At 38.6% G+C, this 22,695-nt stretch overlaps 1 protein-coding gene across 4 annotated transcripts in view; it reads right to left on the reverse strand.

Annotated features, from left to right (window-relative positions):
- Positions 1-882: 882 nt before the first annotated feature.
- COL5A2 (collagen type V alpha 2 chain) overlaps positions 883-22,695 on the reverse strand; it is a 141,827-nt gene continuing 120,014 nt past the window's right edge. For all 4 annotated transcript variants that reach the window (XM_085065983.1, XM_085065984.1, XM_085065982.1 and 1 more), the window contains 29 exons: positions 22,035-22,088; positions 21,447-21,545; positions 21,301-21,354; positions 21,149-21,202; positions 20,616-20,669; positions 19,997-20,050; positions 19,619-19,663; positions 19,086-19,184; positions 18,246-18,353; positions 18,068-18,121; positions 16,595-16,648; positions 16,420-16,473; positions 15,367-15,420; positions 14,495-14,602; positions 14,334-14,387; positions 14,075-14,128; positions 12,856-13,017; positions 12,636-12,743; positions 11,652-11,759; positions 11,433-11,486; positions 10,997-11,104; positions 10,845-10,898; positions 9,460-9,567; positions 8,533-8,586; positions 7,701-7,808; positions 5,832-6,123; positions 5,476-5,663; positions 3,391-3,615; positions 883-2,506 (listed from right to left, as the gene is read on the reverse strand). In XM_085065983.1, coding sequence (XP_084922109.1) covers positions 2,360-2,506; positions 3,391-3,615; positions 5,476-5,663; positions 5,832-6,123; positions 7,701-7,808; positions 8,533-8,586; positions 9,460-9,567; positions 10,845-10,898; positions 10,997-11,104; positions 11,433-11,486; positions 11,652-11,759; positions 12,636-12,743; positions 12,856-13,017; positions 14,075-14,128; positions 14,334-14,387; positions 14,495-14,602; positions 15,367-15,420; positions 16,420-16,473; positions 16,595-16,648; positions 18,068-18,121; positions 18,246-18,353; positions 19,086-19,184; positions 19,619-19,663; positions 19,997-20,050; positions 20,616-20,669; positions 21,149-21,202; positions 21,301-21,354; positions 21,447-21,545; positions 22,035-22,088 — 2,769 coding nt within the window. In that variant the 3' untranslated portion in view covers positions 883-2,359. The remainder of the gene's footprint in view (positions 2,507-3,390; positions 3,616-5,475; positions 5,664-5,831; positions 6,124-7,700; positions 7,809-8,532; positions 8,587-9,459; positions 9,568-10,844; positions 10,899-10,996; positions 11,105-11,432; positions 11,487-11,651; positions 11,760-12,635; positions 12,744-12,855; positions 13,018-14,074; positions 14,129-14,333; positions 14,388-14,494; positions 14,603-15,366; positions 15,421-16,419; positions 16,474-16,594; positions 16,649-18,067; positions 18,122-18,245; positions 18,354-19,085; positions 19,185-19,618; positions 19,664-19,996; positions 20,051-20,615; positions 20,670-21,148; positions 21,203-21,300; positions 21,355-21,446; positions 21,546-22,034; positions 22,089-22,695) is intronic.

Genomic DNA, 22,695 nt, shown 5'->3' on the forward strand with positions numbered 1-22,695 from the left:
AAGGAATGCATAAACAGGGAGATGCATATGTTATCAACATCGTTAAGAGAAGAGAAAATACATCCAACCCCTTGCACTACAGACTCCTCAGTTAACTACCTGAGAACTTCCACTTCAAAGCAGACTTTCCTTCAGTGATTCTCCAGTCCTGGCTTTTACAGAATATTACCTCAGATGGCTCTCTAGTTAAAGCTCCTTTTCAATGCTCAAGGCACATGGCTGAGGAAATACTGAGGAGAGAGAAATGTAAAGAGAGACTTGAAAAGAAAAGTATTTTTCATAAAGAAATACTCTTCTTCAAAAACCTATCAAAGTATTTATACCAAACATTGATTATAATACTCTGTTGATTAAAATTAGAGATTAAAACTAAATTCCAAACATAAACCTATACTCCAAATATTATTTATTTTGTGCATCTGGATAATTGTGCTATAGAGATATGACCACAGCCACCTCTGTTTGAACATACTGCAGCAAGCCATTCCACTTCAGCTTATTCAGTGAAATTAATATTATCTAAAACTTCTCTAGGATCCAGTACTCCTGACTCACATATTTATAGAAATCATTTCATGCTAGCAATAAAGAAATCATAGAGTTCCTGCACTGGCAGTAAAAGCAAACAGATTACATGATCATGAACCTGTCAACTTCCCAGTGCTTACCTCCCCTGACAGCTACCTGTAAAAACTGACACACAAGGCACTATACAAACCCTCCTCTATTCCTACCTTCAAAATATTTCAGAATGCCTTGCAAATTATTTATGCAAAGAGCAACCAAACAACAATTAAATACTTCTATTTTTAATTTCCTGGGAATGAACTGATACGGAATGAACACACTGGAAGGAGTTTTACAAAAAGGAAACCACTTACATAGCGAGAAGCATGTATTTAATTAAATGCTTTGCAAAGATACATGAATAAAGCTATGTGCATGACTTTCTTTAGGGAGAGCCCCAGCTGTTTATTTTTTTTTTTAAGGAACAAACAAAAAACCGTGGAGAGCACAGATGCAGTAAAGAAACAAAAAACCTAAGTAAGTTTGTACCCACATACTTTACAAAATAAAGCATGTTGGAGGTACAAAACATTCTATATACTGAATGACCAACAAATAAATGCACTGTAACATTGTTCTCTCAAACACTGTAAGCCTAACAGCTAAGCTCTGAACATGACATTGACAATAGGCATCTTTATTTCGTCAGCCTTCTAGAGAGTCATTTAGCACCATCACTTTGTTGCTTTTTTTTTTTGCCCTGCCTATCTCCTATCTTGAAATAACAACAGAAGCATAGCACCTTTTAATATCTAAAATAAAAAAGGAATATTAATTGCATCCCAACTTCCAGAGATGAGGTAGCTCATGCTAAGAAATGATGGAACTTTCCTGCCTTGACAGCTCAAGGCCAGCAAGTCAAATTACTAGTGATGCATGTCTGGATGTCAGCTAAAACCAAGGAATTTCTAAATTTTATTTATTAGCAACTGGTCTGGTATACATGTGAATGGTCTGCAAGGTACAGAAATTGGCACCATATATAAGACATCTGTATAATTTGATATGTAATGGCTTCTTAGATGGGCAAATATTGGAAAATCAACAAGTATTGGATTCAAGACGTATTTTGAAGATTAAGGATAATTTAATGGAATTACACTGATACAATGTGAGAATTGAAATCTAGCCTTAAAATTTAAGATATGGGACACCCCTACTGAAAACTCATATTTACCCCAGTAATGTTTTTACTTCATAAATTAACCATGGCTATGGATCACTCTTCTGAGCAGACTTACATAGGAAAGTGCAGGAACAACAATGCCAAATTAAGATGGTCTTGTCTGAAGAGATTTTCTTCTACAAGAGACACAGATTTCTGTGAATGGCAACCACAGGAACACAAACTGGGGTAGAGGGAGTAGGTATGATTGAAATATAGCCAACGGTTCACAAAAGTGCTCTACTTTTCTGTTATTCAGTATGCATCAAAGCAAAAGAAATAACCATTAGAGCTTTACATAGTTTCACAATAAAACTATTTTGAATACCTGGAAAAGTCAAAATAATTTGAAGCAAAACCGAGGAAAAATATTCATATTACTTTTAAATGGTGGTCATTGATCCTCTTAAAATTGTACTAAAACATTGGTTTCAATCATTGAAAACAGAAGGTTTGTAAGTAAAATAAATATTCAAAAGGAGGCCGGGCATTTAAAAAGAGCTGTATATACAATGCTGATCCAATATCAGCCATTACTTCAAGAGTCTCAGGATTAACTTCAATCAGTCTAAGTTCATGTTTAATTGCTGCTGTTGCTGGGTAGTGTGTTAAATTCCCCCCTTGCTCTTACACAAAGCAAACTGGCCCAATTTCAATTCCAAATTCCTGGTCGGTACTGCCAATGTCCACCGGTGCAATATCGATGATAGGTAAGCGTGCCACTTTCTGGGTTCTGTACTCAAACACAGTCTTGCCCACATTCCCGTTACGCTTCTACAGGGAAAAAAGGACAAAAAAAAAAAAAAAAAAAAAAATTAGGCATTAGGCCAGAGCTCATGTCCAAAACAGCCCAAAAGCAACAGCCCAAAAGCCACAGCCCAAAGCTGGTGACTCAGTCTGATTGTTCAGGAGGGTCTCACTGTACCTTTGCTGAATAACACCTGGAGCAACACTGTCTGCACTGCACCTTGGTTGTTTTGAAATGTACCTAAATACAGTAATTAGCAAACCTATCAGACTGATTTTTCTCTATGCTATGAAATTCTCTATGTGTTAATAACATGTGCCTGCACACATAACTGGGGGCTTACTTTAAAACAGAGTACATTTTTCAGGTGCAAAACTAGACTTAGAAATATTTTCCAGTATGTTGGACTTGGCTGAAACTGCTGCTGAACATGAAAAATCTACTTATTGGTTTCTATGCCCACCAAGAATCTCCGAGGACTATTTTCCTTTTCAACTTGGTCACAGTAACAATAAGTTTCCTCCACAATGCTGCTGCAATAACCTTGCCCAGATGGCACACAAATGTTTGTGGTTACCTCACCAGTTGGTGTGATTCCACCCAGAGGTAAACAAGCACTGGGAAGTGCAAAATGGCAAGATATATGTTTCAGTTTGCTCAGTAGGAGCAGGATTTTGCAGGAGCACTAGGAATTGGCAAATAGCCTCTAAACAGTACAGGCTTCTATTATGTGAAGCTAGAACTCTAGTAAAATGCCTGCTTGATCAGTTACTTCTACAATTCATTATAAAATCCTGCAGCATTTTAATAACTTCCTTGGTATGTTTTTTTTTTTTCTAATTCAAGAGAGAAATGAAAAGGGACATAAGTCCTTTTCCTCCCCAGCAAATGGCAAAACCCCCAAACTTACAGAACAGCTGTCATGCAGAACAGTGTATCTGAATCGGCTGTTTCCCTCTGCCTTGATCTCCAGGTCATTGGCCCCTTTCAGGATCACAGCTTTTTTCAGGTTCCTTGTCTGGTCATCCATGTACCCAATGCTGTTTTTACAAAGGTAGGTGATGTTCTGGGAAGCTTCCTTGGATAGGAGGCGCAGGAAAGTCATCTGAGTGACAGCTGTGTCCCCGTACACAAACTGTGAAAATAAAGAAATCGGTCAACTTACAGAACATTGAAATTCATTAAGTTGGTGAATTTTAGAAATATCTGCCATCATTGTAATTTTTCAGACATGATTAGTAGGAGTCCTATTAAATAAAATCTAAGAATGGTTTCTTTTGCAATTTGCTGCCAATTGAGGACAAAGAAAGGCAGGCATTCTGTAACAGGGAGAATTTTGACCATAACTCTCCGCAACCAAACAACTCAAAGGCAGCTGGGCCTCCACCAACAGGCCAAGCTTTGGAATGAATTCTGCCTCATTTCCATAAGGGATTCTTACATATGAAATAGTGCTTTAAAGCAACCTTGAAGCAGATAAACATCAAGCACAGAAAAGCATTTTACAGTGAACCTGTTATATTGCAACTTTAGCAACTTGTTTTCTGTAGGGTTTGTATTGTATTTAGAAACAGCACAGACAGACAAAGTTTGACTATATAAAAATAACTATACATTTGTATATGGGCTTTATCAGCTGATCAGTTTGCACGGAAGTTTGACAAATGTTCTACAAAGTGCCGCTGCTTCCATAAAGAACCAGCAATTTTTCTACAAATAACAGAAATTCTAAAATTCCTGAGATTTTTTTCCCCTCTCTGTGCAGGTTTCATTTTAGTCATGTTTTATGGATCATTGCAACATAAAAACAACAGTCAAGAATGACTAAAAATTTATACATTTCACTGAAACTGGTGAAGAGAAAATCTTATTCACTGGCACTATCATAATTTATAAAGTGTGGTCTCTCTGTTTAGTAATCTTGGATGCATTTATTATTTAGAATCCATAAGGAGTGCATTACATAGCTCATATTACTAGTTACCAAACCTGACAGTGTGTCAAAAATAATGAAATATTATTTTACAGTACTCCTGAAGATATGTTGTTCCTCTGAAGAGCATCTGACTTACAAACACCTCTGTGTAGCTCTGCAGGCAGCTAAACATCAACTGTGATATCCTGGCTCAGGGCAAGAATTCCTGAGTTTATTAATAAGTGAAAGCATCTCAAAAAACCAATTAATATCACATCTGTTCTCAGCTGTTAAAGTTCTGAACTGCTTTCAGTAATCCAATTGATAACGGCATTGTTTTTTAGACATCAAATACTCAAGTTAAAGATAATAACTCCCTATGAAATAGCACTTGATATACTCTGTGCTTTTGATAAACTAGGAATAAAAGTGGCAAAAGCTGGTTAATTAATTATAAACTTTGCATAGGCTAAACATCTGTTATTTGTCAGGATCATTAAGACTAATTTTAGAAGTTACCACAGAGAAAAAACCCAAGAGAAAGGTGAGTGCAATTTTTCCTGCCTAGAGACTGCTGGATTCCTCATGGATCAACTTGACACATGTGATTACAATCATACCTTCTTTTAAAAACAAATTTATAAAGTAAGTTTTGTAGTTTTTAGCAGTATAGAGTTTTCTAAAGGAAGGGTATTATTCAATTTGAAAAGCAGAGATCTGATTATATATTAGGGTAGAAATACACTTGTTTAAGGACAAGACCGAAATTTAGCAAAAGATTGACAGAGAAGCTGATGTTTTTGGGATCAAGAGAAGTAAATCTATTCCAGCAATATTTTAACCAATCCTGCAGTGGTCTATTTTAACCAATCCTGCATTAGATGTGTTTGCATTGTTTTTCCCAGCTATTTCCTATCTCTATTACATGGTACTAACAATCAATTGAATACAAGGCAGTCAATCAACAAGTATAATGTTCTGACTACAGCAGAATCTACTCAGGGCAGCAGATAAATTTCCAAACCACAAGGCAACAAGTTTCACATAAGCCAATTCTTAACAGTGACAGTATTTACTTACCTGTGATCCCCTGTTCATATCGAGGCCATACCAAACAGGCTTGAAGTCAGAGGACCTGCTGGCCCACCATGTCTTGCGGGGCACAGTAGATGGGTTGGCAGAAATACAGGTCTCCCCAGTTTCCATGTTGCAGTACACTTTTATAGCATCTTCAACACATCCTTGGTTAGGATCAATCCAATATTCACCTACAAAAGACCATAAAAAGTGATTACATTACCTTAAAAATATTCTTGAGATAACTGGGAAGATAAAAGCAGAAATATGTTGCAACAGTGCAAAAAGGCCAAAGACCAAGCCTGTGCTGGACACAAGGCAGCCTCCCAGAGCACACAGAAGATGGGGTGAGCACTCACCGCTCCTCTTGGAGGGGTGGCACAGCTTCAGGTCGTCACAGGTCCGTGCTGGGTGCTTCTTGGAGCCATCTGGGCTGCGCATGGTCTCGATCTGGCTGCTCAGGGACTTGAGGGTGGCATGGACTCCTGGGTCTGTTTTGTTATGGTCATCAGGGGCTGCTTCATCTTCGGTAAACTCTGGTAGAGGATCTGCCATAGCATCGTCATAGTGTCCCATAATGTCACCAATGGCAGCAGTGAGGTGGCCTGGAGGCCCTGGAGGGCCAGGAGGACCAGGCTCACCTGGTGGACCCTAAGGTTCAAAACAAAAAGGCAGCAGAGGTCCGGTAGAGTAAATACTATGCCAAATGACAGCAAAGCCAGCCACCAAAAAAAAACCAACCCAAAACTTCAGGGCCGGTCCCCCTAAAGCACAGGGAATAGTTTATATATAAACAATTGACCTTTTAAAGAACAGGAGTAAGAGATTAGAACTGCATGTGAGGTGTTCACTCTGCTTTGTGTTCTGCTCTCTGATTTCAGTCTTAATGCCTTGTTCAACTTTTTATTACTCCGGATTTTAGACTTTACACCCAGAAAACTTCACCAGGGAATGCCCTCATTCCCTTTAAACCACCTGTCTCTCCTTGTTCAGATTCCTGCCTAATAGTTTTGTTTCTTGAAATTCCTGCTTCCCCTGAGTTGCCTCAGCCTCATTTTCTTGGATGGAAAATTTGGCTCTGGAAACATCTCTACATTTATCCAGCAAAGTGCTGAGCTCTCTAGCCACAGAACCTGGGCTTTCTGTGGGATAGAATCTAAATCATCCTTACTTGGAAGAGCAGGTGTTTTCCTGACTAACAAAATTTTCCCAAATAGCAGGTTATGAGGTTCTTCTGTCATTGTGAATTGTGACACGTGAGATGATATCTGTTAATATACATATCTCACCCTGCCAGCTCTTCTTCAGCTGCACTAAGTCTACCTCCACATGAATTTTGATGCTCTGTGTATCAGGTGGATCAGAAGTAGCATTTCCTTTGAGAGTTCAGAACTTTTAAATACTATTCCAAATGCTTACTACTGAGCGCACATCTGAACAAACACACACAGTGTCTGGACAAGCGAAATCTCAACTTCTATTTCTTGCTTTTGTGCTCCAACTTATGGCAGCATGCAAGCCCACATGGAAAACAAACCAAAAAATATTGGAATGTAATATTTCTTGTACCATCTCATTACACTGACCAAGTATCTACAGACATATTATATTCTTATGTTCTAGCATAGACTTTTCATATAGGTCTTGGTATCTGGGCAGCAGTGGAGATACTGATAATCAGCAGAAATCCAAATGAAATAGGGTGAATATTAGCACATGATAAACACAGGAAACACCTGACAGAAAGACAGCAAAAACTGCCTTGTCTTGCTCATTATTTTGTTCCACCTCTTCCACTTCTTCCACAAAATAAGCAATAACAATTTTTTAATTCCCCACATGATCAGCCAGATCACTTTTTCCTCCAATTCCTCTATTTTTTTTTAATTTATCTTTCTTCAAATGGCATAACTACCACTTCATGACAGCATATTGTGAATTGGTACACGTGGAATATGCCTGGGGCATTCAGCAAAGTTTGGGACTATAAATAAATAAATAAATAGCCCCAGCTTGGCCAAAGGAGAGCACAGGTGGATGAGGCTGGGATCATCCCAGGTTCAAAAGATGAAAATAAGTAAGAAATGAACCATTTCAAATACAGTTATCCTGGATGTTTGTTGGAGAAACTATCCCATTTTATTATTTGCCTTAAGATCACAGATATTTAAGAACATAATGTGATTATTTGAAGACAACATTTCCCCTCCATATTCCCATCAATTTACCTCAGGTCCAGCTTCTCCCACAGTCCCTCTAACACCAGGAGGCCCAATTGGCCCAAGTGGACCAGGACTTCCATCTTTGCCAGAAGGACCAACAGGACCTGGAGGACCCTAGAAAATACAGGAGACAGAAGGAAGGTATTTTAGCATTTAATGACAAAGTTTTACAAAACAGCCCATTATAAGCAATATCTTGTCAGGAAGCAATCTGGTTATTTGTGCCTATCACCAAACTTTTAAAAATCCCTTTTTTTCTTCTTCTGTAAAAGTAAGAGGGCAGTTTCAAAGCTGCTCTTCTCGAGCGAATCACCTCAGACAATATAACTTGGATCAACTGTATATTTTTTCCTTAACCATTTAAGTGGTATCAGTTCCAGATTCCAAATGCTGTGGAGACTGGAGCAGCTTCTGTACACCCACAGATATACAGACTGAGAGGTAAATGCCTCCCTTGGATGTTCCCAAGGCACAGTATTTCTCCTTTACTTTTGAGTCAATGACATGCATGGGGGCACGAGATGCAGAGTAACAATTAGCAGAGTTGCCACATACATGGCTTTGCATCAGCTGCAGCAAAAGTGTCTGTAAAAACAGCCTGCAGCCCTGTAGTCATCCTGAGCTGACATTTTTATCTACCTGTAACCTTCACTCATGGCCAAGCTTTACTGTATTAAACAAGGTGATGTCTCAGCAAAAGATATTAGAGTGATCACTACATGATCACCAAACTCAATAAAAGCCATTGAAATAAAAGTGATGCAGAAATAGAAATCTGAGCATGGAAAAAAGAAAACCCAAAAAAACAAACAAGGAAAACCTTAAAGGTCATACTCACCCTAGGACCAAATGGGCCTGGAATGCCAGGACTGCCCTGTTCACCAATAGGACCCTACACAGAAGAAATTATCATATGATTGTGCCATTTAGAGCATATTCCTTTAGTTTTAAGACTTTAGTGTGTGACATACACAGTTTGGTATAAATAGGATTAAAATATACATAAAAAATGGGTAGTGCCCTTTCCTTAATCCCTAAGTGACTTAATAGAATTTACTGGTGTTTGGCTACATATAAAGCTACTTCTGTAGAAAAGCCTTGGTTTTGAGGTATTATAATCACAGTGGCTTACAAGAGAGTAAATGACAGCACTATCACAAAATGAAAAGATAACTTGGGTGTTGGAATCTTTTTGTTGCCGCTGTTCCTGCATGTTGAAACTTTCAGCGTTTGCACAGGACCAATGAATAAAAGTGAGGAAAAAAAAAGAAAGTTTTCCATGACATTTCCATTCAGTTAACAACAAAATCATGAAGTTCTAGATAATATTAGCAAGAGGTGCTCTCACAGTCCTCTTGAGATTTTGCACTGGATTCCTTGACTCAAATGAGCCTAATGAGCTCGAACACTGCCAAAAAGAATTTCACACTCTAAACTGCTTATCTGAAACTACCAGCTTCTGTTAGAATCTTGCACAGACAGTTCATTGACTGTTAGGGATTGGTCTTGCAAAGAGAACAAGAATAGGAGAACACACATCTTGCAGCACACAGGTTTACCTCATCATGCAAGAGTACTGTAAAGTTGCATTAAAAATATTAGCAAGTATGGACAGCCAGGCCACTGAAACACCTTGTGGGAAAAAAATACCTAGTATGGTAAAAATACCTAGTTTGGGGTTTTTTTCCACTTTAAATAACTTTGTTCCTGATACACTGTTTAACTACCAAGCAAATAAAATTAGAGTAAAAGCAGCATAACTTACAGGAGGGCCAGGAAGGCCTTGAAGTCCAGTGAAACCTCTGTGTCCTTTCTGGCCCCTATCACCTCGATCTCCATTGTCACCTTTGTCACCACGAGGTCCTTGGGGACCCTGTAAATATCAATGATGAAATGTAAAATTCTGAACTGAAGAAAAACCCCCGACCTCAAAAAGCCCTTATTTGCTTTTAAACACAGCACTCAGACCTTCCCTTTTAAAGCTGAAAAAATGATGTTGGGACAGCTCTGAGAATCTTAATTTTTTACCAAAGAGTAAACAAGTAATTACAGAAAACTGTGTTGTGCTTAATACAGCTGTAGCAAATTTACTCTACTTAGCCACATAACACAGTAAAAAACCCCAAGCCTGTAATGATAATAAATAATTTACATAACCAGTTTTTAATGCGCAGATGTCTCTTTGCCTTACTGTATACGGCAAATGATTTTTGTTGACAAGATTGAAATACCACAAATCTTTCATAGACTCATTGTGATAAAGCATATTTTCATTGTGAAATCATCCAGGCTGCATCTTTACTTCTCACAGCTTCTTTCACCTTCATTATGATTTAAGGTACAATAGAAGTTACATTCCCTAACTACAGACAACATCATCCAGGCTCCCCAATAAAAATACCTTGCTTCTATTGCTGTCACAATTTCATTTTTGTTAGTTTTGATAATTGCCAACTTTTTACACTAATTCGAGATTCATTGGGAAATGTGTCTGCTGTTTTCAATTCTATATTTCCCAGCTCAAATTGCATGCTAAATTTCTCAATGCCAGACTCCAAATAGTTTATCAATGGCATCATTATCACTAACTACTCAATAAACTTTTCCGGCCTCTCAAATGACATCTGCTTAGGGACAGGACAATGTTGTTTTGAATTTCCCAAGTTTGCAATTAATTTTCTGTTCCAAGCTTGGATTATAAAAGACTTATGTAACATAAAAAAGAGGAGTTTTGTTTATTTTCCTTTTTTGGACTGAAGTCACAAATTCATGAGTTGAATTAAGGCATTTTAAGGGGAACAGGTGATTTTATTGTATTTCTGCCATTTTTATCTAAAAACGTCCCTTTCTGTTCAGCAATCACTTTTTACCCCTTATTTAGACAGAGACTCCAGCCATTTGCTAGCTCAGCTGCTACCATTACCCAGACAGCAACATGCTCCAAATAAAGAGGCTTCCAAAGCATTACTGGAGTATCCAAATACACAGATCCTAATTTGTACAGCTTTGCCACTCAGAGCTACCTGCACCCACTTGCAGTCAGAACACAAGGTGAAGCCCTGCTTGGCATTCTAATTTCAGCTGAATTTCTCATACACTTTCCTGTAAAAGGCATTTCAGATAAAACCACAGTGACCATGGACAACTTACAGGCAAACCTCTTTTTCCTGCACGACCTGGGGGACCCATTGGACCTCGAGAGCCCTACAAAGATTGCATACAGAAAGTGTGTGAAGCAATGCACAAAAAACATACACAACAATTGTTGATAAATGAAGTATTTTTTAAAAAGTGTCACTCACAGTTTCACCTCTTTGACCTGCATCTCCTGGAGGACCAACAGGACCTGGAGTTCCTGGACCTCCTGGAGAACCTGGTAAGCCTGCAGGGCCAGGTTCACCACGATCACCCTGCAAAACACAATTTCAACTATTTATCTAAAGAGGACTGGTCTAGACCAAAGCAACACAACTGTAGCACTGCCAATCTATTTCTGAGCAACTGTAATCCACAAAGATATTCCTGCTGCATGAACTCGACCCTGAGTTTGTAGAGGCAGATGTTCTTAGCCTCTTAGCCAGGCATCCTAAGCTTCGAGAGGTACTATTTATTCAAAGCTGTGATACACTTTAAAAACAAGTTCTCCATCCAGGTTAACTGAATGAAAAGAAAATCTACAATAAAATGGGGATTTCCAGAAGAAAATTAAGAAAAATTAAGAAAAGAATATATTCTTACACGTTCTCCAACAGCTCCATCTCGTCCAGGAGTACCATCATTGCCAGCAGGTCCCTGGAGTAATGGAATAAAAACAGAGCTGTTGATTACCTCTGTAATCTTGTACTTCTAGAAGAACAACTAGAAAGTTGTTCTCTAATTTCTACCCTCTAACTTCAAGTCGAGGAGAACATCCACAAAAAGGAGTCTTTTTGCATGCTACAATGCTTTCATACTTACTTCTGGACCAGCTTCACCTACAGGCCCAGTGGCACCTGACTGGCCAATAGGTCCTGGGGGACCTTTGTCACCAGGTGGCCCCGTGGGACCTTGCTTTCCTGGTGTACCCTAAAAAAGATGAGAAGTAACATATCAAAATTTTAATCGTAAAACAAAGAAAGCACAAAAACCCTGCTACCTGCTGAACTACTCATTAATCCAGACAGAATTATCTTCTACATTTGTAAAAGGAAAAAAACCCTGACATCTTAAGAAAAGGTTCTTACAGAATTTGAATATGTATTTATTATACTCTGGATTTTTAAGAAGTTACTGATAAATCAGTAAGTCTGATGTCATTCCCTGCAATAATTAAGGTGTTTTAGATTTCAGAAAAATATAATGCAGTTTGAAATAATTAACATAATTTGTCTCAACATCAACAAATCTTGTTAGCCTGTAATAATTTCTGACTACCTTTAGCTATAAGGTGACTTGATGGATCCAGTGGTAATGACAGATCCTCCATAGCAACACTTTTACTAATCATCTATTTAATTATTGGATCTCCCAGATCATTAGGCTATTCAATAAATATCTCTAAATTCTACATGAGAGCAAAGAGCTCAAAGGGCAGTTTGGAAGGCTGTAGTTCACAATTGATGAAACATTGCTTTCAGAGTACCTACTCACATTCAAGTGACCTTTGGGTGCATAAATGAAGAGTCTGGGGTTGTTTTTTGCAGGGATCAAGTTTTAAGTCAAATAGGAACGTTTTAGACACAAGCCTTAAATACTATTACTCACTCTTAGTTCAGGTTCAGACTTTCCATTATGGCAGAAACAAACCTTCCACCTCATGTATTTGTATGAAATTTAACTCTCCTACTCTTCGCTCCTGCAACTGGATTTTTCCAGCTTTCTCCTCATGCTATGGGGCACCACACTGCGAATCCCACACAGAGAATGCCCAGGCTGCTGGCACATGGCCTGGTTGTTACTTACTGCAGGGCCTGGCAGCCCAGGCATGCCTCTTTCGCCTCGCTGTCCTGGCATACCAACAATTCCTCTTTGCCCAGTAGTTCCTGCTGGTCCAGGGGGGCCATCCGGGCCCTGAAATCCACAGAGGAGAAAACTCCATCACTGCCATGTCAGCAGCTGTAAACAACAACGAGACCAAGCCTGGAGCTGGTGCAGGGACAGTGAGTAACACCAAGGGACATACCGGCTGCCCATCATCCCCCGGGTCACCCTTGTCTCCAGGGCCACCAGGAGGCCCAGCTGGCCCTCGGTCCCCCACACGGCCATGAGAGCCAGGATCACCACGAAGACCTGGGGGACCTTCTTTTCCTGGTTCACCAATAGGCCCAGCAGGCCCTGGGGCTCCCTAAAAAAAATCAGAGCACCTAGTTACATTGGACCCTTTTCTGGTCAGGACAGTATAATTCTAATGACTGTGTTCCAATTAACTATAAATACGCACCCTCTGAGAAAGGCCAAAAAATGTGAATGAGCTAGAGGCCATTATCATCTCTCTTATGATTAAATAAAAGAGATGAAATAAACATCTCATCGAATTATGTCCAAGCTCCACCCACAGCCCCCCAGTTTTCAATTCCAAACACACTCCTTTAAAAGACTTTTTTTTTAAATTTTGGTTTTGTTTTTTCACCTCACATGTACAACCACTAATGCAAAATTTACCCTTGCCTATTCTAATATCATCAAGCTAAGGTCCATATTCAAACTTTTCATTCCCATGGTACAAATTAATGTTTTAACAGACCTTTGTTCATTTCTCAAATACTTTTAAAAGACTTCATATATGATCTTGAGTTTTCCATAAACTTCACATATGATAACCTCACAATGAGTGCAAGTTGTCTTTCCCATGATAACACTAAAAGGGATATCAAGCATGACACTATTCTCTGTGTGGAGTTCAAGCCACAACATGATCCACACCTAATATTTTTTATAGTGTTTCTGAAAATGTTTGAACATGAGAGATTTTGGGTTTGTGGGCTTGTTTTCAATTTATTTTAATGGAACATAAGAAAAACTCCACCAGTGAGAATGCCCAGCAGAGGCTCATCCTTTTCCAAGAACTGTCCTAACTTCAGTCACCACTAAAGGGACAAAAAAGTAAAACATAGAAGAAAATATACATTGGAGTTTTTAGTTCCTATCAAGTCGTTGGAGCAATTTGAACAGCAATATGAAAGCTTACTTAACCCACTGCAAAGTCTTGGACCAATATAAGGCATTGAAGACAAATGAGCTTTAATGACACAATCTGTCACAGAAGTCAGTGTTGACAAACTGTTCTCTTCAACAGCATCAGGCCATAAACACTGCTTCACCTTTCCTGCTTTATTTAATCTTCAGATTCTTGGTGACCATTTTATAAAACAAACCTATTAGGAAAATGACAATTGATTTACCGCAGGTCCTGGAGGCCCAACTCTTCCAGCAGATCCTGGGAATCCAGTAGCACCCTAAAAAGAAAAACCCTTTTTAATGCCATCTTTATCAAAAGAAATATGGCACTAGTTACCTCAAATGTGCTCAGCTGAGTTAGTGAGCAAATGTTATATTTACAGACTGAAAAAACAAGCTGAGATAAGGAATAATAGATGCATTACATAAAATTTCAGTAATATATCATCTGTGGTCAGGTGACAATGCATAAAATCTACTTACAGGTGGACCCTGAGTTCCTCTACCACCTTTCAGACCAGGAACACCTGGAGGACCCTAAAAAGAAAGGAGAAAGAGTGGGGTGAGAGTGAACACCCAGAACATTTTAAATTAGCAAGATCAGACTATGTCACTAGTTCTGTGATAATGTTATTCATCCTTACTGGTGGACCATGAGACCCAGCAAGACCCTGTGGTCCTGGAGATCCAGCATCTCCTTTCTGTCCAGGCTCTCCAGGTTCCCCTTTCACACCAGGCTGACCATCAGGGCCCTATAAGAAATAATATTTATAAGAAACATCAGGTCAGACAATACCAAATCTTTCCTAACAAAGGAAATCTGAAGGGAATTTCTAAACTGAAAAAAATAACAGGGGTACAAATCTGTCCAGAAAACACTGCATTTAACAATTTAGCATGGTCTTTAGAAGATCACACATGAGATTTTCTGAACATTCTGTGAAGCCAGTATTTCCATTTTAAAGATTTTACTTATCTAGCTCACTTTTTTTTTCTTTAGATTTTTTGTTTTCCTCAGCAGCTACAAAACAAATGTTGTCTTTTCCCACCAAGGGAAGCAGGTGTGTGACCCGTGTGGAAGATCTGAAACAAGATATTTAGGCTGTGGGAAAGTTTAGGGTGTTCCATTCCATCTGGTCCATCAACTCATTCCAGCCTTCACTACTCATGGGGCAAATCTCTGCTACCTTCAGTAGATGACATTTTTTAACTTCCCTCATTTTAATCTCAAAGGAGCAACATAGCATATTAACAAAAATATCAAATCTGGTGAGCAATTACATAATCTTAACAACAAAACCACTCTTCAACTGTCTAGAGTGCTTACTGGCCCTCTTCTTCACTTGATATACTGATGGGAAAAAGAAACAGCTAATTTTGCATCAAGAATGTGACTCCCAATCCAGAACACTGCAATATTATTCATAATGAAGGAAATGAAGCATGTCAAACATGAATAAAGGAATAAATATGTCAAACATGAATAAAGGAAACTCATGTGTTCCAGAACACATACCGGAGGACCAGCAAAACCAACAGCGCCAGTTGGGCCATTTTCTCCTCGGGAACCCTGGGGAGAAAAGTTAAAATAACTGTAACTATCATCTTTTGATAGTATTTCCAGTTACATAGATAAGAAAGGATGTTAACTGTTTACTGTCTTAAGTGTGACTATACTTTTGTTCTATTAATCAGAATCAAATGACCTTTTGATCATAAAATAAAGGACATTAGCTACGACATTAAAATCTGCCATGTGTTCAAGACTATATTGAGCTTTCAGAATTGAGAGGTGGAAGAAACAGGCAAGCACTAAAACAGCACTAGGAGAAATTCTGGTCACAACCCAGCCCTTCCAGGGATGGCCAAAGAGCACACATTTCATGCAACCTACCACTCCAGTCACACTGGGGAAAAAAAACAGTAGTTCAAAGATGTAATCTCCTATAAGGTCAGAATAGGCTTCAGCTGAGCTTTCCACACAACATTTGCTTGGAAAAGAAGTAGCTGAAGGCTGCCAACTCCAGCACTCCCTAAAAGGGTGGAAGCTGCTCCAAATTGTACTGGAAATAAGACTGTTCTGATTTATGATAGGGACATAATCAATTTCAAGCAGTATGAAGGATCTAGAAGGGCCGAGTCTCTAATTCCCCAATTGAAGTCAACCCTTAAAATACTTAAAATCACTAATACATGGAAGATGACAAGAGTTGCATAACTGGATGAACTAAGGATTACCTCTGTGCTTTGCCCATCTAAATATCTGTTTATGCACAGTGGTATCTGCTAGGGGCATGCTTTTAAAAACATTGACACAATTAAAAGTGGTGGCACAGTTTCAGGAGTGAGGTAAGTGAGGGTAAATCTATAAAGTTTGCCCTAAAACAATAAGAGGTCAGAGGAAGAAAATCTGGTAATAGTTTTGCAAGTGCACAGCAACAAGTCAGAACTTCAGATTTGGCTACAAAGAAAGGGAAAGAAAAAGAGGAAAATATATCAGCAAATAAGAAAAATGCTTTGACTTTGGATCAGTGTTAGGATCAGACAAAAACAAAGCATGTTTACTCACAGGGTTTCCACGAGAGCCAGGAGGACCAACTAGACCTCGAGGACCTGGTTCACCCTTAAAATAAAATTAAAGGTTTTTATTTCTCCAGTAACTTATTTGTTGAATCATTAAAATGCTAATGAAGTCTGATAATATTAAGAATCTTTAGTAGGGAATGGAATAAAAATCTGCTTACCTTTTCACCAGTGGGACCTGCTGGACCCATTGGGCCTATTGGACCAGGGAGACCCTTTTGAACAAATTAAGATGAAAGGAGGTTAGAGAAGTGATGCTCCAAAACAGTTAGTTTAAAACTTCTCATATATTACCATTCCTATATGCTTCTTCATTCATTTGAATTCTTATTTTTCTCTGGAAAATTCTTTTCTCTTTATCTAAAACTGACCTGTGTTTCCTCTCCCAACGGCCCAAATTCCCCACAGAAGACCTGCTCTCCTTCATTTTCTCTTTATTCTCTAACTTCGTCATCTGCTTTATGCAGTATTCATGAATAAGGCCAATGATTTAAAAAAAAAAAACCAACCCAGCTTCATTTTGCGCTCTCAAAAAGAAATCAAGTCCTTTTTCCCCACTCACACAGAGCTCTGTTTCTTAATTCTGAAAAGAATTAATTTTAAATTAATTTCAAAGTGTCTGTCGTTACTTCTGAAGATTCGGTTATATCTTCCAAACTCCTCAAAATTGTCTTTTCTCTCTTCATGAGGTAGTTAGGTAAAGAGGTTTCAAGTTCTCCATCCCAACCTATCAACTCCACATAATGATCCCTCAGCTCACCTTTATTTTACCTGTTCCTTAATTACTGTAAGCTGTAAACATGCCTTACAATGACTAAGAACTGTTCTGTATCTTTGGGTAATGTTTGATTTGTATAACCAATTCCAGCTCACAGATTAGTGCTTCCATATTGTAGGATTTCTTAAAAACATTTTTCCTCTGTAACTAAAAATTTAGTCCAGACAGGATCCTCATAGTTTGACTTTACCTCAGATTTCCAAATGCTTAGCAGCTCATACTACAACTGGTTTGCACAACCCAAGAATCTCAGATACAGTCTCAATTCACGTAAAAAATAACTCAGATAATATCTGGGAAGGAAAAATGGTCAGTGCATACAAAGAAAACCCAGCACAACTGGGATTATTGAACAGTTGGTCTATGCAGCAGAGTGTGTGCAGTGTGTCCTAAACACATCTTGAGCGGACAAGAGACCTTATTTACGCAATGGAGATTCAAAGCTTTCCAACTTGCTGATCATATGAAGCTTAGTACATTTTCAGGAATTTTCACCTGTGAAACTCAGGACAGACTGTTGACAACTCAATCCAGACAATAAGAAGGAATCTGCCTTAGTCCAAGACTCAGAGATGGAAGGTCTGCTTTTTGCCTATTCATCTCTGCCTGTTCATTTTTTCATATTTTTTACTATAGTCAACTTAGACAAATCCCAAATCAATGGAATCCTTTCCATTGACCTCTTAACTCCCTTTACTGATAATACAAGATAGAGGCTTGGAACACAGATAACCCAAAACATTGTGCACAGCAGTCTTGAGAACCTTGAAAAGTTGGACGATAACACAGTAAACAAAACCGTGTGTGAAGACAAGCTCTCTTTAGTGTGTCCAAAGAGAGTGACAGATTTACTTACTCTTGCCCCATCATTTCCAGCTGTACCTTCAGCACCTTTCTCACCAACACCACCCTATGGAAAAGAGCCAGAAAGTCCCAGTTATGGCACTGAATGCTGAGCAGGTCATACCCTGGAATAGCTGCAGTGTTAAGGGACAGGTTGTTCTACTCAAGAGGACAGAAATAAACAGACTTACTCTGTCACCCTTAGGGCCAGGTGTTCCAGCAATCCCTCTTTCTCCAGGCATGCCCTGAAGGCCTGGTGGGCCTGGATCACCAGGTGTCCCACTAGGACCTGGGCTTCCCTGGAACAAAGAGCAAACAAGTTGTAGCCTATTCATCTGAGAAGCAGAACATAATGTGCCTGAAGTTGAAGTCTCTATGGTACACTTTTAAGTAATAATTTTATCTGAAATTTGGACTTAATTCACATCCAAATACTTTTCTTTTCCCATTGTGTTACTCAGGAAGTTCAACTGCAATACCATAGTTCTTCCAAATACATTAGTATTTAATCAGTGCATACTGGAGATGAAAACAGACAAAGCAAAGAACCTTGAGCATCTTTCTGCCTTGACCTTGATGCCATATAGGCTTAGAATAGAAAGTACGTAAAGGTAGACGTGCCAGGGGCACAGATGCTCAGGTGTTACATAACTAGAGGCACTCCCTGCTTGGTGTGACTTTCCTGGCCTAATCACATCAATAGCAGGTACATGCATGCAGGCAGGCAGCTTTCAGCATTTTACTTTAACTTCTCAAGCCTGCCAAGTATCTTTGTGTAAACTGGCATGGCTCTTAAAACATTGCTAGAAGGTTTTCTGCAGCTCAGAAATGGCTTTGCACAGTTCTACTGTAAAATGCTTAACATTTAAGTGTTACTAATATTGCTATACTCACAGTAACTTGTGTTTCCTCCCTTATACAATGGAGATATCTTTCATATTTATAATAAAAAAGCGCTCTCTTACATTCATGCAAATGAGCAGAATTATACATCACATCACTGCAGCAATCCAAATCTCCACTCAGTTTACCTTTGGACCATCAGGACCGTGACCTCCAGCCATACCCTTTTCACCAGGGAGTCCTGAGGCACCTGGTTCTCCCCTTTCCCCTGGATTGCCACGTTCTCCCTACAAAATGGAAAATTATTATTTTTTTAGAAGGCAGGGTACAGTTCTGGTATACAAAATCCTAAGCACACCATAAGTGCAGAACTTCAGAGTCCATGAACAAATCCTAGGAGAACTGATCAAATAAAAACTAGCTTTATGCTTTTACTGTTAGAAGTGGGAGAAATATGTTGTTCAGCAAACTAAAACTTGTATTTCACAGCATAAACCAAATAATTTAGCAGCGAGTACTCAACACCACTTGAAGAACTACAAAATAATTAAAGGTGATAGATTTTACAGAAATGGCTTGAAACATAACTATATTTACAAACATTTTGTTGGCGGGGGAAAAGGTCAAATACTGACTTTAGCTGTTAATGTCTGTATTACATATCAACTTCCAACCTCAGAGAAACGTAATGAATATTTAAACTCTGAAAGAAAACACTTACCCTAGGGCCCAATGGACCAACAGCTCCAGGATCTCCAGGCACACCCTAGGCAGTACAGAAATCACCATTAGAATGAAATTGTTATTCATAACTTTATAGTTATGGAAATTAGAGAAAAACATTTTTATTTCCAAAGTACTGTGAATGCAGATGGCCAGTTCTAAATACTATCTGTCAACGACAAGAGCTGGTAGTCCAGTTCAGTCCAAGAACACAGATTCTTGTAATTATTTTATCCCAAAGCAGTTCTTGGACAGCTTGCAGACTACATCAGTATGCATTTTGAAACTCAGTGGGAAATTTAATTAGAAAGAGAAGAAAATGTACAACTACTTTATGAAGTGTATTCTTTTTAATGCTGCGTTACACATGAATTACCTGATCACCTGGCTTTCCTCCCTCACCTGGAGGACCTGGTGGCCCAGGCAAGCCCTGTAAAAAGTAAACAAAATGGTCACTCTAACATGATAGAAAGTTATATAAATCCAGATTTAACTAGGGCACCAAGACTCTAAACGTAGCAGAACACTTAGTACAAGTGCACACCCTCAGAGATCCCCAAGGGAAACAGTTATATGAATATTGCACCGAAGTGCTTTCCCCTCTCTAAACCAGATGGCAGTCCTTCTTTAACATTTGCAGGACATCTGCATCTCAGCCCTAAAAGTAAAATTCTCTATAAACAGATATTGATTTAATTAATGCTTCATTAGTGACACAATTATTTTGCTCTGTATTTGGAGCTTTTTTGGAAAAATCTTCAAATTAAAACTGAATAGTATCAAAGGCTTTCTCAAGGGATACAGAGCTGGTAATTAAGCCTTTGCCAGTTCAGTTTAGTGCACAGCTGATATGGAAGTGTCATTAACCATTCTGAACATCCTTGCCTTAGTTCTGAAGTTGTGTTATGTTATACATCACTGGACTGAATTTCTCCAAGTTGGTAAGACATGGCAGTTTATTTTCGATTTAAAAAAATAAAAATGAATGCACATACCTGAAATCCTGTAGGACCTGGAGGGCCTTGTTCTCCTCTTTCTCCTGCCAGACCCTACACAAAAGGAAGTAATAAGTAAACAGTAGAGGAATATAGGCAAGTTCCACAAATTTTCTTTTCTCTGAATATGCATAATTTCAATTAGGTATTTGTTTATGATACATTTTTACTTATCCCAAAACAAGATGGTCTATCTAGAAGATGCAGTAAGGTGTATATTATTTAAAATCCTTCCCCTAAAGGCTGCCTGGCAACAGGAAAACACTCAGTTCCATTGAAATGAAGAAAGCCAGGTAAGTGTATTATAAGAATATTTTGTTCCTTGCACTATTTTTTGTTATAATTAGTAAAAAGAATTAGGCTACTAATATAGATACTTTTAACACTAAGCTACTAATTTTTTCTTTAAATGTTCTTGGGATTTCTTGTTTGGAATCAACAACTGGCACAACAATTGGTAAGAACAGAAGCTGGAAGAGTAATGAATAGATGGAGTGACAGGCAGGCAGGCAGAGAGGTAAAAGCTGACTTACTGGTGGGCCAACAGGACCAGAAGGGCCAACTTCACCATCTTTCCCAGGGGCTCCCTACATTAAAATGACAGGAGAAGAAATCTTGTATAGTGAACATGCATAACACAAAAGCATAGTTTTCTGTAATCACGGCAAATAACAGCCACACTCACTCTCTGTCCTGGGACACCTGCATTGCCTGCTTCTCCAGGTTTTCCAGGATCACCCTAAATTGCAGAAATAAAATTAACCAGGTTTAGGTATTTTTTTCATCCGTGAAAATATATGAAAATGTTTAAATAGGGATTGCCATACTCACACTACCACCCTTTGGCCCAGGAAGGCCCATGCTGCCTGGCTGACCTCTGATTCCTATTGAGCCTGCTGGACCTGGACGTCCATCTTCCCCAGGAGCACCCTGCAGAGATAAAGTATTTTCCACATTAAATTCTAAATATATTTATTCATATGAAGAGCTTGTATTTGTTCATATGGAGATAATTATTAACCCCTAGAAAATGCTTGTATATAGAAAGAAAATAACATTAACCTGGTTTGGTGCCTCACTTACTAGTCAAAAGGTCTTTAGAGCAGACATAGTTTTAGCCATACTGCTAGGTTTAACCAAAACTATGCAATATTTAGAATAAATACTTTACTGCGACCTTAAAGAGACAAATAGAAAAATATTTACCTCCAACATTTAACTGCGTTGCAGTAGCTGCTAAACAGCAGAGCTGCTACACAGACAAAACTGAAGAAACATTATCAATACTAATTCTGAAGTCAGGAATGTCAAGGGAACTATCAAAAGAGAAGATAAGCCTTAATAAAGGCAATTTCAGTGAGGTGGGACCTTTGAATTACTGTGACATTAACTGAAAAGACTAATTTTTATGTCACTTACCAGGGGGCCAAGTTTTCCTTCAGGGCCTTGAACACCTGGATTTCCTGTCAATCCCTAAAAACACAAATATTGGTCTTAGGGTAAGGCCTATAATTCTACAACAATAAAGAATATAGAAACAATAAAGAAATATAAATAAATCCAAAAGACATGCTCAGTTATTACCATAGCACAAACTTCTCTATATCAAAGGTCTCATTCTTATCTTCACTTTACAGCTTCATCCCTCACTGTCTTTGCTCTTCCTTCTTCCTATTGTCCCTTTTCTTGCTTTCACACTTCTTGACCTTCTCACAGGCTCATCTTTATTTCTGCTAACATTACCCAGTGATCTATATCACATTTCACTGTTCCCTTTATCTCCTTTTTTGATATTCTGAATTGTCCTCCAATAATTCTCCTGAAAAAAATCTCTAAGTGATATGCACCACTCAACTTTTCAAGTTATCAATCACCAATTTAATGAAGGTTGGCATTCAATCCATGGTACCCATGAAAACTGTGCTTTAAAAGCACACTTCCTTCAGTTGCACCAGCTGTTCTCCATCAGGGCTATTTCTCCTTTTCGAAACTAAGACAAAACCTGTGCTTCCCAACATAAGCAGGAAATAAAGACAAGTCATTTGGCCTTTAGCCCAAATGAAACCAGTCTGCCCTTGTA

The sequence above is a fragment of the Lichenostomus cassidix genome, chromosome 7 (assembly GCF_008360975.1).
Source record: "Lichenostomus cassidix isolate B80296 chromosome 7, HeHo_3.0, whole genome shotgun sequence".
NCBI lineage: Eukaryota > Metazoa > Chordata > Aves > Passeriformes > Meliphagidae > Lichenostomus > Lichenostomus cassidix.